This window comes from Elephantulus edwardii, unplaced genomic scaffold (genome assembly GCF_000299155.1).
Source record: "Elephantulus edwardii isolate Elephantulus edwardi_28Jun2011 unplaced genomic scaffold, EleEdw1.0 scaffold00181, whole genome shotgun sequence".
Classification (NCBI taxonomy): Eukaryota; Metazoa; Chordata; class Mammalia; order Macroscelidea; family Macroscelididae; genus Elephantulus; species Elephantulus edwardii.
Genome location: NW_006399931.1, coordinates 919,313 through 933,021, shown reverse-complemented (window position 1 = coordinate 933,021; position 13,709 = coordinate 919,313). Strand labels below are relative to the sequence as shown.

General features: G+C 55.5%; 1 protein-coding gene across 1 annotated transcript in view; it reads right to left on the bottom strand.

Annotated features, from left to right (window-relative positions):
* Nucleotides 1-585: 585 nt before the first annotated feature.
* Nucleotides 586-13,709, bottom strand: part of IMPDH1 (IMP (inosine 5'-monophosphate) dehydrogenase 1) — a 17,158-nt gene continuing 4,034 nt past the window's right edge. The window contains exons 2-15 of the mRNA XM_006896068.1: nucleotides 13,615-13,709; nucleotides 11,711-11,759; nucleotides 7,150-7,251; nucleotides 6,397-6,471; nucleotides 5,971-6,177; nucleotides 5,769-5,856; nucleotides 4,633-4,832; nucleotides 3,409-3,499; nucleotides 3,145-3,240; nucleotides 2,423-2,566; nucleotides 2,176-2,320; nucleotides 1,763-1,906; nucleotides 1,589-1,672; nucleotides 586-607 (exon numbers count right to left, since the gene is read on the bottom strand). The exon at nucleotides 13,615-13,709 is cut by the window's right edge and continues 6 nt beyond it. Of these exons, the coding sequence (XP_006896130.1) occupies nucleotides 586-607; nucleotides 1,589-1,672; nucleotides 1,763-1,906; nucleotides 2,176-2,320; nucleotides 2,423-2,566; nucleotides 3,145-3,240; nucleotides 3,409-3,499; nucleotides 4,633-4,832; nucleotides 5,769-5,856; nucleotides 5,971-6,177; nucleotides 6,397-6,471; nucleotides 7,150-7,251; nucleotides 11,711-11,759; nucleotides 13,615-13,709 (1,542 nt within the window). The remainder of the gene's footprint in view (nucleotides 608-1,588; nucleotides 1,673-1,762; nucleotides 1,907-2,175; nucleotides 2,321-2,422; nucleotides 2,567-3,144; nucleotides 3,241-3,408; nucleotides 3,500-4,632; nucleotides 4,833-5,768; nucleotides 5,857-5,970; nucleotides 6,178-6,396; nucleotides 6,472-7,149; nucleotides 7,252-11,710; nucleotides 11,760-13,614) is intronic.

Below are 13,709 nucleotides of genomic sequence, written 5' to 3'. Positions count from 1 at the left end.
GAGGGTAGGAATGAGGGCCAGGGCCACCTCCCCCGCAGAGCCAGGCTGGGAGCAAGGCCTGAGGGTCACCTGGGGCCAGGGAAAGGGGGCAGAGACCTCCCCCTGGCCTAGTGGGCCAGAAGCCCAGAACTGCCACATGGCTGCAGGGACAGCAGCCCAGGACGGGCCAGAGGTGGGGCCAGGAGAGCACCATTTCCTGGGGGTGGGGGTGGGCGCCCTAAAGGAGAAGCCGGGGCACACCAACCCGGGCCACGCTGGCCAGAGCAGGCTGCGGCAAGAAAGACCTGAGGCAGGCACATGGCCTGAGAGTCTGGGCGGCTAGGCTGGGCAGATGGGCAGGGGGACCCTACCCACTCCAGGGGCAGCCAGCACAGTCACCCAGGAGTTTTCCTGACTGTGGAGTGCCCAGGGAGCGCTGCTGGCCCCAGGGGTGAAGGGGCCACCCTGTCCCTGCCTCTCTCCCTGGACAGGAGTTGGGGAACCTGTAGTGCAAATCTGAGGGCCACTCAGTTACGGAGGGGCGATGGGCCTGAAGGGGGGCTGGGGGGTGCACCCCCTCCACCACCTTTGCCTCCGGTGCCGTCCTCAGTACAGCCGCTTCTCGTAACTGCAGGGACAAGGCAAGAGAGAACAGGCATGAACGAGCAGGCCAGGCTGCTTTCCCGGATCCCCTTCTCCAGGCCCAGGACACAGAGCAGGCTGAGTCTGTCCTCCCGGACAGGATGGGAAGCTGGGCCAGAGAAGAGAGGCCTCAGAGCCCTCAGGAAGGCCAAGACTCTGCAGCTCAGGACCTCTCAGCTCTGCTGCCTGGTCCCCAGTGGGCCTGGGTCCCATTCCAGGCAGTAGCTTCTGACCTGCTCTCTGGATCCCAGAAGGGATGCACTACTGGTGTCTCCCACCACGGGCAGGAGACCCCGGTCCCAGAGGCCACTGTCCTGGGGTTATACCCCAACACTACCCCCAGCCCACTCCACCTCCCAAAGCCCAAGTCCCACCCAGACTGCCCCCTGCTCTACTCTACGCTTGGCCCGGGCAGCGCGGTTACTTACACGGCAGAAGGGTATAGCTATGGAGGGCGGGGCGGAAAGAGACACAGGTTAGAGCCCCCTGTGCCGGAAGGCAGGCCCTCTCGCCAGGGGGGCCACAGGCCTGGCACTACCGCTGCAGCTCGCTCTGTCCCCGCCACGACCACCCAGTGCTGGCGCTGCACCTGTCCTGCTCCTGTCCGAGGACCCAGGCCCCCAGCCTCTGCCGCCTGTCCGCTGCTGCCACCAGTCAGAGGCCAGCACTACCAGCCCCAGCCACCGCCACCAAGCTTCTGAGCAAGCCAGGGCCCGGAGCTGGAGAGCGCTGGTGACCACACCTCCCGTGCCCTGCTCGGGAGTGGCCCGAGGGGAGGGGAGCAGCATGGCCTGTCTGTAGGGGCCAAGGGCCCAGGACCCAAGGTGGGCTAGGCCTATGGGAGGGAGCGGAGCTCCTGCAGCGGCCTCTGTCCCCCAGTGGAAGTGGTGTCTGGGGCTCCTGGAACTCAGCTCAGCCTCTGACTGTGCCTCCACGCCCTGCCCAGAGGCTCTGTGGGCTCACTTACGAGTGCAAGCCGTGGACGCCACCCTCAATCTGGGCCGACATGGTCCGCTTCTCAAACTTGAGCTCTCCTGAGTACATCATGGACCTGGTGGGCAGGTGTGAGGTCAGGTCAGGGACACATGGTGAAGAAAGAGAGAGAAAGAAAGCAGGACGAGGAAGCCATCCCCGTGCTCACCGCAGCACAGACAGGCTCTGGGCCCCGATGTCCTGGCACCCGTGCTGGATTCCTGCGATGAGGTAGGGTACGAACTTCTGGATAGAGCCTTTGTCCTGGATTGAGCCGGAGACGCCCTGCGCGATCTTCACCTTGTCCCCCTCACTGTGGACGAGCAGGGACACTGAGCCAGAGCCTGCCGGGGACACCCTCTTCACCTCTCAAGATGAAGGGATCCCACCTAGAAGGCTGTCCCAAAGCAGTCATTCCCAGGGTCCCAGCATGCAATAAAACCGAGACCTGGGTGGCCAGGGCGGCTCCTTCTGCCTAGCGTGCCTGCTTTCCACGGGGGGGACCATTCGCCACCCGAGGGAACCAGCGCGTGTGGGTGCGGGGTCGGCGGCCTGTGTCTGGGCTGGGACTCGGGCAGGCACCTGAAGTATCGCTTCTGGCTGCTGCTGTTCTTCTCCATGGCGTCCAGCGAGCCCATGCCCCGGTACTTCTTGAGCCGCACTCCATCCGAAAAGAAGTATTCGCCTGGGGCCTCTGTGGTGGCGGCCAGCAGGGACCCCATCATCACTGCAGTGGGGAGGGGGTCAATGCCTGCAGCCAAGGACCCTCCTGCCCTGCCGGATCCTAACCCTACCCCACCCACCTGGTCCCCAACTGATGCCCTTTTACCTGTAGAGGCTCCGAGGGCCAGGGCCTTGACCACGTGGCCCACGGTCTGGATGCCACCATCGGCTATGATAGGCACACCAAAGCGCCGGGCATACTCAGCCACTCTGTACACGGCAGTGCCCTGGGGCCGGCCACAGGCCATCACTGGGAGATGAGTGAAGAGCATGAGATGGAGAAATGCCAGCACCAGCACAGACCACCTCAACCCTCTGCCAGGGCCCCAGTAAGGAAAAAGAACAGGGCGAGACGAGGCTTTTGAGGCCATGGCTGTGCTCCACGGTTTACAATGGCTGAGTTTTTAGAGGAACATCTAGGGGCCTTGATCCTCCAAGCTTTTAGAGCAGCTGAGAATTTTAACCATGTGCGTCACCCAGGAACTCCATCGCACTACCTAGATGTAACACATCCTTACAGATTCAGCGCTATACTGTCTGCGCATCAAGTATCTACCTTATCCCAAATTCAAACCCCAGGTGGCTTCCAACCAGCACCTCACAAAAGCAGTGGCACCTGCCTGGCATCTCCTGACTGGGCTGCCTAGATCAGAGCCGAGACCCAGACCCCCAGCACCTCACCCGCTCACACCTGCTTCCTCATGGTACCCACAGGGCAGGGTCTGGGTCACCCATGGGAAGGTGCTGGCAGAGTTCTTCAATACAAATTAGTGGAAAGGGGCAAAGAGTGTCACGCTGACCACCACTCACTGTCCTGCTGGCACCTACCTTCTTGGGTGATGCAGATGGAACCACAGCCCATGCCCACACGCAGCCCGTCCACACCCGCGTCAATCAGGTTCTTGGCCTGAGCTGCTGTCACCACTGTTGGTGGGAGAAAGGACGAAGGTGAGCATGGGATGTCCTGCCTTGCCTGGGGCCTCCTCCCAGTCTAGTGCCCCCTACAGTGACCAATGCCCATCTAGCTGCTGCCTCAACTCCAGAGAAGAGTGCAGCAATGAGGGACAAAGGCAGGGGCAAAAGGGGACTCACCATTGCCCCCAATCACTTGGAGGTGGGGGTACTTCTGCTTGATGTAGTGCACCATGGCGATCTGATACACTGAGTTCCCCTGGGAGGAGTCCTGTCGGGAGACATGAAGCTTAGGCTTGGGTAGCGTGATGGACTGGATTGTGTCTCCCCAAAACAGGTGCCAACGTGGGCTAGGCTGTCATTCTCAAAATTATCTCCCACTTTGTGATCTGATGTAATTATCCTGTTATGACAATGATGAAGATTAAAATCCAGGCAACAGTACTGTATACATTATTGAAGGAAATTAGTGACAGTCACGTTAATGATGCAGAATGCAATCAACAGGATTAGGTTATATCTTGAGTTAATGTGATTGTGTGTGATATTGTGTGTGTGTGTGTGTGTGTGTGTGTGTGTGTGTGTGTGTGTGTACTGCTGAATCAAATCCAACTGGTACAGGAGAAGATTGCCCCTCCTCCAGCAGAGCATCTGGCGGATTCAAACCGCGCACCTTCGCCACTGTAGTGCAGCTTCTTGCCACTGGGCCACCAGAGCTCCATTGAGTTCATGGTTTGGGGTTTTTATTATTATTATCATTATGTGTGTGTACTGTCAAATCAGATCTGACTGGTATATGAGGAGACTGTCCCTCCTTCTCCAGCAGAGCATCTGGTGGATTCAAACCGCATACCTCTGGGGTTGCAGTGCAGCTTCTTGCCACTAGGCCACCAGAGCTCCCAGTGTTAATTTTTTTTTTTTTATAAAAGCCAAGTGACCAAGAAAGCAATAATCAAAGGGACTGCCCACTACCAGGACAGAGAGCTAAGCACATTCTTTGGACCCAGGGTCCCTGTGCTGACCTCTCCTCATCCTCCCACTCCCCACAAGCCGACCAAGAGAAACCCACTCCCTTGTAGCTGGTCCCCTAAATCCAGACTTCTGCATGTGAGAAAGTCAATTTATGTTTGTTCAAATCCTTGTGCCATTTCTATTCTAACAGCACTGACTGGCTAAGCCAGCCAAAGAGCCTCAGTCGGGGGAAGGTCCTTTCTTTTTGCTTGTAGGGGAAGAGCATTCGACAGCAGGCTCTCAAAGTGGGCGACCTTCTCTAAAGAGTTAGCATGAGCAGCAGTGGGGTGCTGGTGGCGCAGCAGTCAAGCACTCCGCCGCAGGAGCCGCTCTGTTACCAAGATCGCCACCTTGGAAACCTCTCCCCACAGCTGTCCCCAAGGGGCATCCTACCAGCACGATGACGTCGGCGCCCGCCTGGATGAGCAGGTCCAGGCGGTACTTGTCGTCCTCACGGGTGCCCACGGCTGCCCCGCACAGCAGCTGCTTGTGGGAATTCTTGGAGGCCAGGGGGTAGTCTCGGTTCTTCTTCAGGTCAGTGCGGGCGATGATGGCCACCAACTCGTCATGGTCATTGACAATGGGCAGCTTTCCTACAGAGGAAGGCAGAGCTGAGGTGAAAGTGCAGGTCCCTCTGTCTCCATCCAGCCCGTGGCAATTCTGGGGTTTTATGTGGACAGATACAGGAATTATGGGGTGGTGGCGAGGAGGAGCCCAGGATGAAGGATTCCAACCTGTGAGTCCCCTGAGGTACCCACACTTGCCACCAGGTGGCAGCACCAGCCTAGGAAGCGCTCCTAGGACACATTTCCACATGGTACACAAATGGGAGGCTGCCTGCAATAGGGAACACATGCCCTATCCCATGTCACCCTCAGATAACTCGTATGAACCAAGGAGCATTAGGTTCCACGAGGTCCTAATGAATAGGAATGAAAAGAGCACCAACATCAAAGGCATTTAAATGCAGGACTTCTCAGAGCCTTTACTAAGTAGCTTACATGTCATGCTTTATGCAAAATGGATAAGAGGATGGCACAGGCTAGGACAGGGTTCGGATCTGTTGTCTCTAAGGTAGCTATGGACTGTACTCAACTTGACAACATCTAACAGTAACGGGAAAAGGGCCCTGATGGATCGGGGGTTGAGTAACGACGGCTAACAGCTCAGCCATTTGAATACACCGGCTGCTCCTTGGGAGAAGGTACGAAGGTACGGCATCTGCTTCTGAAAAGACTACAGCCGTGGGAACCCCACAGAGCCAGTGTCCTCTGTCCTACGACGTCGCCAGGAGTCACCACTGACTCGGTGGCTCAGAGGCTGATTCTCTTTCTAATGCTTTGGGGAGCATGCTCTGAGGATTCTGTAAGGGACAGGCTTTCCTAAGTCAGGGAGAAGCTCTCTTGGGTCCTACTGCAGCCTGGGTTCCTGAAAACTCCCCAGAGTCCAACGCGCTTGCTGGGACAGAGACGGGAGCCAGGGGCCAGGGAGCCTGGCCGAGGTCTGATCTCCTGACTGCTCCCTGCTACCTTTCTTGCTGCGCTGCAGAATCTCATTTGCCTCTTTCAACGTCACGCCTGCCGGAGCCACCACCAGTTCATTCCGCGGCGTCATCACCTGTGGGGACAGAGACATCTATTTGCCTGCTGAGCAGCAGCAGGTGGAAGAGGAGCCAGGCCTTCCTCCGGTCCCCTGGAGTCACTGCACGCAGCCACCCCCTCCCTCAGGCACCTCATTGAGGAGTGTGGTGTGGTCCTTCTCGGCCAGGAAGTCGATGTCCCGGGAGGTGACGATGCCCACCAGCTTGCTGCCCATGGTGCCTGTCTCAGTGATGGGGATACCAGAGAAGCCGTGCCGGATCTTGGCCTCCAGCACATCGCCCACAGTGTTTGTGGGACTCAGCACTACAGGGTCTGTGATAAAACCCTGCTCGAACTTCTGTAGGCAGACAGGGCAAGGAAAATGCTAGAAGGAAGCTGAAGGGGGTGTGGCCTGACAAGGGGCAGTGCCACAGTAGCTGGGCCCATCAGTGGGGTGAGGGACAGGGTGCCCTTAAGGCTTCAGTCAGGGTACACTGCAGCCTCCAGGGCTGACAAGGGCCAGTGGGGTGGGTGGTGAAGTGGCAGCTTGTCTGTGGAAAGGGGGCTCCATACTCGCCTTGACCTTGCGCACTTCATTGGCCTGGAACTCTGGGGTACAGTTGTGGTGGATGAAACCAATGCCTCCCATCAGCTGAGTGAAGGGAGAGTGGTCAGAATAAGGTGCCAAGCTGCCCGTCACCAACCCTTCTCACTGCTCTCCTCTGCCCCACTTCTGGTTCCAATTCTTTCAGTCCCTTAGCCCCTTCCCTCCAGCCCCTCCGCCCCTTTCCTCCAGCCTTCTAGCCTTCTAGCCCCTCAGCCCCTTCCCTCCAGCCCTCCAGCCCCTCGGCCCCTTCCCTCCAGCCCCTCAGCCCCCTACCCTCCAGCCCTCCAGCCCCTTCTCTCCAGCCCTCCAGCCCTTTGGCCCCATCCCTCCATCCCTCCAGTCCCTCAGCCCCGTCCTTCCAGTCCCTTGGCCCCTTCTCTCCAGCCCCCCAAGCCCTCAGTCCCTTCCCTCCAGCCCCTCAGTCCCTTCCCTCCAGCCCCTCAGTCCCTTCCCTCCAGCTCCTCAGTCCCTTCCCTCCAGCCCCCAAGCCCCTTCCCTCCAGCATCTCAGCTCCTTTCCTCCAGCCTCTCCACCCCTTCCCTCTAGCCCTTGGCCCTTTCCCTCCAATCCTCTAGCCCCTCAGATCCTTCCCTCCAGCCCCTTGCCCCCTTCCCTCCAATCCTCTAGCCCCTCGACCTCTTCCCTCCAGCCCCTCAGATCCTTCCCTCCAGCCCCTCGCCCCCCTGCCTTCAGCCCTCCATCTCCCCCGGTGTGCTGACTCACCGCCATGGCGATGGCCATATCCGCCTCCGTCACTGTGTCCATGGGTGAGGAGATGAGTGGTGTCTTCAGCGTAATCTTCCGAGTCAGGGCCGATGTCAGGTCCTGTGGATGGAGGTACAGGCACTGAAGACTCCAGCCCTTCACCTAACAAGGTGTATCAGGTTTCCACATGTATGAGGCACAAGTGGCCTCTGACACAGCTACACACAGGCACATGAGGTCCCTGCCTTCTATAGTGGAGCTGACATTCGGAGAAGGAAGATGATAAACATCGACTACACGTACAGGGAGGTCCTGGGGGCAGAGAGACCAGCTGTGCAAGCGCCCTGATGTGCAGACAAGTTTGGTGGACTTAAGGGAACAGGGGACTGAGGAGGGGGAACAGAGGAGATGAACAGAGGCGACGTGGAGAGGTAAGGGGCAGACGGGGTCAGGGTGCAGGGCTTTACAGCCACAGAGAGGGGCTCTCACTGTGAGATGAAATGCACTGGACGGTCTTAGGCAGAGTAGTGACAGGGAAGGTGACAGGAAGACCACTATGAAGACTGCTGCACAGGACTAGGTGAAAGATCACGACTGCGGGGGAAGGAAGAGACGCTCTCCAAGATCTAAGAGTCTAGTAAATCTAGTCCAGGAAATCGTTATAAGAGGGGTTCAAGGCTTCGGGCAGAGCTCAGGACTGCACCATACACGAGGGAGTCCTCTGCATCTGAGCGGGTCCCTGGGTGGCACAAACGATCAAACACCTGGCTGCTAACCAATAGGGTAGAAGTTCCAGTCCATCGAGGGGTAGTGAAGAAGAATGAACAATGAATCGAGGCACGGTTCTACCAACACAGGGGTTGTCATGAGTCTGGTCCACGTGACACCAAATGCCTGGTTAGCTTTCTGACTGACACACTGCCACTGAGTTGCTTTTGACACAGAGACCCCAGAGAACTGCCCCAGAGTTTCAGAGGCTGACACTCTTACAGGTGCACGCTGCCTTCACACCTGCGCAGAGGCTGATGGGTCCAACCAGCCTACCTTTCGGTTCTGTATATGACCAGTATGTGAAGTGACATCATAGGCCTCCTCTGAGGTCCACGTCAACTTGAAAGAAGCTGTGTCTTTTACCTCCCAAAACGGTCAGGCACAGACTTACGCAATTCAATAATTCCAAATTACAACGTATTTGGGTTAAGACACATTTCACTAATGACCATCTGGGTTTTGGGGTTTTTTTTCTAAATTTTTTTAAAAGATTTGTGTATTTTCTATGTATGGATGGAAATACAAAACATTAAAAATAATTTTTAGGGAGCTCTGGTGGCCTAGTGGTAAGAAGCTGCACTGCAATCCCAGAGGCACTTTGTTCAAATCCACCAGATGCTCTGGGGGGAAGGAGGGGCCATATCCTCCTGTACCAGTCAGATCGGATTGGACGGTACACACACACAAAATAATAAAATAAAAACCCAAAAATAATTTTTTAAAAGACACGAGATGGACTGACACCGTGGCTAGTAATGGTCTCAAGGGTCGGAGATGTTGAGGTGTCCAGCATAGGGTGAGGTTCACATCTATTGTTCAGAAGGTTGCTATCAGTTAACAACAATGCATGTATATGTTAAGATATATATCAGTTAAGTTCATATGTAATGTTTCTAAATCCCTAAAGACAGAGACCAGAGTTTTAAAGACACTAATAATAAAAGACAATAATAATTAAAACTTTTTTTAAAAAGTGGGGAAGAAATGAGATATGTGACTAGCATCAGAACTGACTTATGCTGCGTGGAACCCTGTCATAAATGGGGGGAATGCCTGTATAATTTTTGGAGATCTGCAGGTGCTTGAAGTCCACACACACAGATCCTGCATAGAAGTCTGGCCCCGTGGTCCAGAACCCTTGACCTCCTCTCCTATCAGCTCCACAGTCACCCTGGCAGGACCCCAACAAGGAGACCCTGCCAGCATCCAGGCAGGACTGTTTCTTCTCCCTCCCAGGGTCCAGCACAAAGTCAGGGTGCTCAGGAAACTTTGCTGAACTGAGCAGCTGAACCAAGAAATATCCAAAATTTCCCCTAAAAGACCTGTTGCGTCAGCTCTGGCAGACGTGCACTTCCCGTGGCCATCATGAGAGAAGACCGGAATTACCCTCTGTGCTGACAGCCACCAGCACGGAGCCAACTTTTTCAAGATTCATGACAGAACTGACTGAAATGATTTATACCCGTCCACCACACCACTGTCCCCTGCCTTGGTGAGTTTATCATATAGTAATTGTGTGGTATTGATGCCTTTGAGCTCTGGTGTTGGAGAAGAATACTGAATATCTCATAAGCTGCCAAAAGAACAGATATGTCATGAAGAAAGTGCTCCTCAGAGGTAAAGGTGATAAAGCTTCATCTCACATACTTCGGGCATGTTGCAAGGAGAGGTTATTCCTTAGAGAATGCATCATGCTTGGGAAGGTGGGGGGTCGGCGAAAGAGAGGAGGACCCTCAAGCACATAGACTGACACGCTGACCGTAGCACTGGGCTTGAGTGTGTCGGAGATTGTGAGGATGGCACAGGACAGGGCAGGGTTCAGATCTACTGTTCACGGGGGCGCTGTGGGTCATACTCAATGCACAGAACAATAATTGTGCGGTAAAACCTGTGAAAGCTGGAACCCAGGTAAGGCAGAAACCTGCCAGAGCAGGAAAACCGGAAATATTTTCCGTGGAAATCATTGCTCGAAGAGTGGCTACCACTGTACCCAGGCAAAGGCAGACAGCTTGTGAGATTTTGAAAATCAGGGCAGTGCAGTGGAGCCCAGTCCTCACGTGCCTCCGAGATAAAGGAAGTTGTTATCTGGCTCATTTTTAAGCCCTGCCTGCAAAGCAAGACAGTGTCCTTAGCATATAGCCAAGGTCTTGCCTGTTACTGATGCCAATTCATGGAGATGCCCACACATGTCAAAGTAAAACCGTGTTCTCCTGGCTTTTCAAGGGCTGGTTTTTCAGAAACAGATCACCAGGCCTTTCTTCGAAGGGACCTCTGGGCGAACTCCCAACTTTCTGTTTAGAAGCCGAACATGGTAACAGTTCGCACCATCCCAGAACCTTCAAGCCTCTGAAAGTCAGAGATCCGTCTAGTTTACGAATCTCCATAATTTACTGGCTTCTATCATGTCTTTGGAAGCAGGAGGGGCATCCACTTCCGTAACAGCTTGCCTCCGGAAACCCTATGAGCCTGGAGAGAGGATGAAAGTCACACAAGTGTCGAGGACTTTCCTTCATAGGGTCGCTATGAGTCGTCTACGACTCGACGGCACTTAACAGCAATAACATCAACATAGAGAGTGATTAGTTGGCCTAGTGGACAGAAAGTGATGCTACCAAGTCAAAGGTGGGTGACTTTTAATATGCGGCCCTCGGTCCTGTTTCTCATTATTTTTGTTCAAACATTCTTCTAGGTTCTATAGCCCTGGTGTGTCCGCTTGCCATACAGTGGTAACTTATGATTGCTGTGAAACTGAACACTGTGACACTGATGTGTCAAATGAGTTAATGGTTGGTTACCCAATTCGGACAGAGTGGGGTGGAGCTCCCTGATTAAAACAAGCTTGGAAGCAGGGGTGGCATCCACTTCCGTAGTAGCTTGCCTCTGGAAACCCTATGAGCCTGGAGAGAGGATGAAAGTCACACAAGTGTTGAGGACTTTCCTTCATAGAGTCACTATGAGTCTCCTATGACTCGACGACACTTAACAACAACAACAACAACAACATTATGTCTTTAAGAGCGCTCGTATATGTATGACAACAATCTGGAACAAGGGATGCCTTGCAGGGTGGGCTAGGGGAGGAGGGGGGAAGAAAATGTGCAGCAAGAAATTAAAAAAAACCCACCAAACCCACAATTATTCACCATAAAAATAAAGAGTCCTGGTGGCCTAGAGCGTAGACAGTCATATGGCTAACACAAAGGGGGCATCTCCCTGGCCAAGTCCACCAGCCGCTCCGAGGGAGAAAGATTTGCAATCTCCTCCTCTGAGACTGCAGCCTCTGAAAAGCCGCTGAAAGGTCAGTTGTCAGTTCCAACTTGACAGCAAGGAGTTCCTTTATGAGATGAGGTCATCAGGGAGTCAGAGAAGTAGGATGTTAACGGAAGGATCGGCAGTTTGAATCTCCCAGCTGTTTCTTGGGAAAATGGTCAATCTCCTCCCAAGGAATTTGACAGTCTCAGATGGAGGCAGTTGGCAGTGGGTTTAATCTGGTTTTTGGATCAAATCCTTGCTCAGGATTTCAGACAAAAATCCAGTCTTTTGATTTATCCTTTGAGTTGTCCTACCCACTGCAGGAGGAAACGGAGGGAGGGCTCCCCGGCCCTGCACTGGGCTTCCCACACAGGATTCCCTGAATCCACCTTGTGGCCTCTGCCCGCAGGGCACACCTACGGCATTTGCTTCTCTGGCAGCAGCAAGCACATCCACTGCATTCCCAGGAAACATCTCCCCACACCTCCCCAGAGGGAGAACCAGCCTCCTCCACACCTGCCCCTCGACACCTTCCCCAGAAGGAAGAAGCACTCACCACGTCATCAGCGACGAAGTCGATGAAGCCGGGGAGGATGAGGAAGTCACTGGGAAGAGAGAGCAACTGTTACTGCCTGGGGAGGGCAAAGCAGAGTGGCTGGGACACCAGAGGCTCCCAAAGACCTATTGGCTCAGGCTTAGCTGTCAAAAGACACACAAGTCCTGAAGCAGAGCACACAGGGCCTGCAAACCTCTACATCTAGATGGGGAGGTGCTGAGGAACATGAGGTGACTGAGATTGGCTCTGTGGCTCGGCCCAGCACAGGCACACGGCTGGGCCAGCTGCACGCTGGGTGCCGGGGCACCCAGTCACAGGGTTGGTGGGGCTGAGTGCAGGCATGTAGGGACATAGCGGGCAGCCAGGAAACATCTGCTGAGTTGAACCGGAGCAGCCAATAGACATGGCTTGCTTAGGGTAGAGAAGGAGAAAGAACCCCAATATGGGGCCCCAGCCGAGTCTGAGCCCTAGACACAGTGAACTTCCAGATCTGGGGAGAGCTAAGCTTTGTGGGTGTGTCAAGATGCAGCACCAGTGCCCTGGGGCCCCACAGGATCTATGTGTCTAAAATCAGAAAACTCTCATTGCTGTTGAATCAATTGCCACTCTCAGATATCCTAAAGGACAAGAGTAGAATTGTCCCATTGGACGGATACACCCAGAGGCAAATGTCTCCCATGGTGACACCCTCCCTCCCTTCCCAGCTGGCAGGAAAATACAGTCAGGCTGGGTCTGGCACTGAGCTAGTCAGCTCCATCATCTGGAGTGGATTGTGGAGGGAGGATGGCTCAGGGTAGAGCTACAGGCCACACTGGGATCGCGTCTTCACTGTGTCCTCAGGCATGGAGGAACACCTAGGAACTTCCTTAGTTCCCCTAAGAGAATCCAATGGAAAACCTATCATGGATGTTCTTTTCTCCATCACCAAAGACCCCCAAGTTAACAGGAGTTGGGTGCCAAGACCCCTGAGTCTCTGCAGTCCTTCTGCTGTACAAAGGAGCCCTCCAGCTCATGTGGAGTCTGCATTGGGGTCTCCTGTCATTTTCCAGATGTTCTAACCATACCTCACCTCGTTCACAACCTAAGCAAGCAGAGGGATGCACCTGGAAGTGACTGGGCAGGAGACACTGGGCTCCCAACATCCCCTCTGCTCTGGCCTTGGGCTCAGACGCCCCTTCCTGGCACCAACACAGCCCTGCGGCCAGGCCTGCAGCCAGCAGGACAGCTGGCCCCGGCCCCAGGAGAAGGGTGCTGAGGCACAAGCAAAAAGCAGGCCTCTGCCCTGCTCCCGAATCCCACGTGGATGGGCTCTGAGGTGGAAGTCACAGATACTTGGGCCTAAGGGGGCAAACGACGCCAACCTGTGGGCAGACAGGAGCACAGGTGGAGAAGGGTTGGCCTGGATGGTGGGGAAAAGGTACTATCTCATGCACCCTGGGGGCCCAGAATCAGCCTCAGAGAGAGGGCAGGGGCCAAGCTGTGGCTGGGTGCAGGACTCCCTCTGTCCTCGTGGGGCAACATGGGGGTGGGGATGCCGCGGACCAAGGTCTGGGAAAGTCTCCCCACAGCTCCCACATCTCTGTTCCCACGCCTCTGAAACATCCCCCTCCTCCCTAGCCTGGCCCAAATACCCACGAGGAGATGGTAGGAGGCAGGCGCAGGCCGGGCGCGGACCTGGCCCGGAACACGGCGTGGCACCGTGGGCCACGATGTCATTGTGCCACGTCCCTCTCTCGGCGTGAGCCGCTTCCTTCCCCTGCCCAGCCCCCTCGGCCGGGCACCGAATCCGGCCGCAGACAGCCGGCGGCTCGCAAGAGTGGCGAGGGGCGCGCGCACGTGCAGGCCCGGCCGGGGACCCCCGCGCCCGCGCGCGCGCCCAGGTAGGCAGAGGCCATGGCGCTTACTTGTAGGTGAGGCCGTCGGCGTTGGCGAAGAGCTGCTGCGCCGTGAGTCCGTCCTCGGGCACGTAGCCGGTGCCGCCGCTGATCAGGTAGTCCGC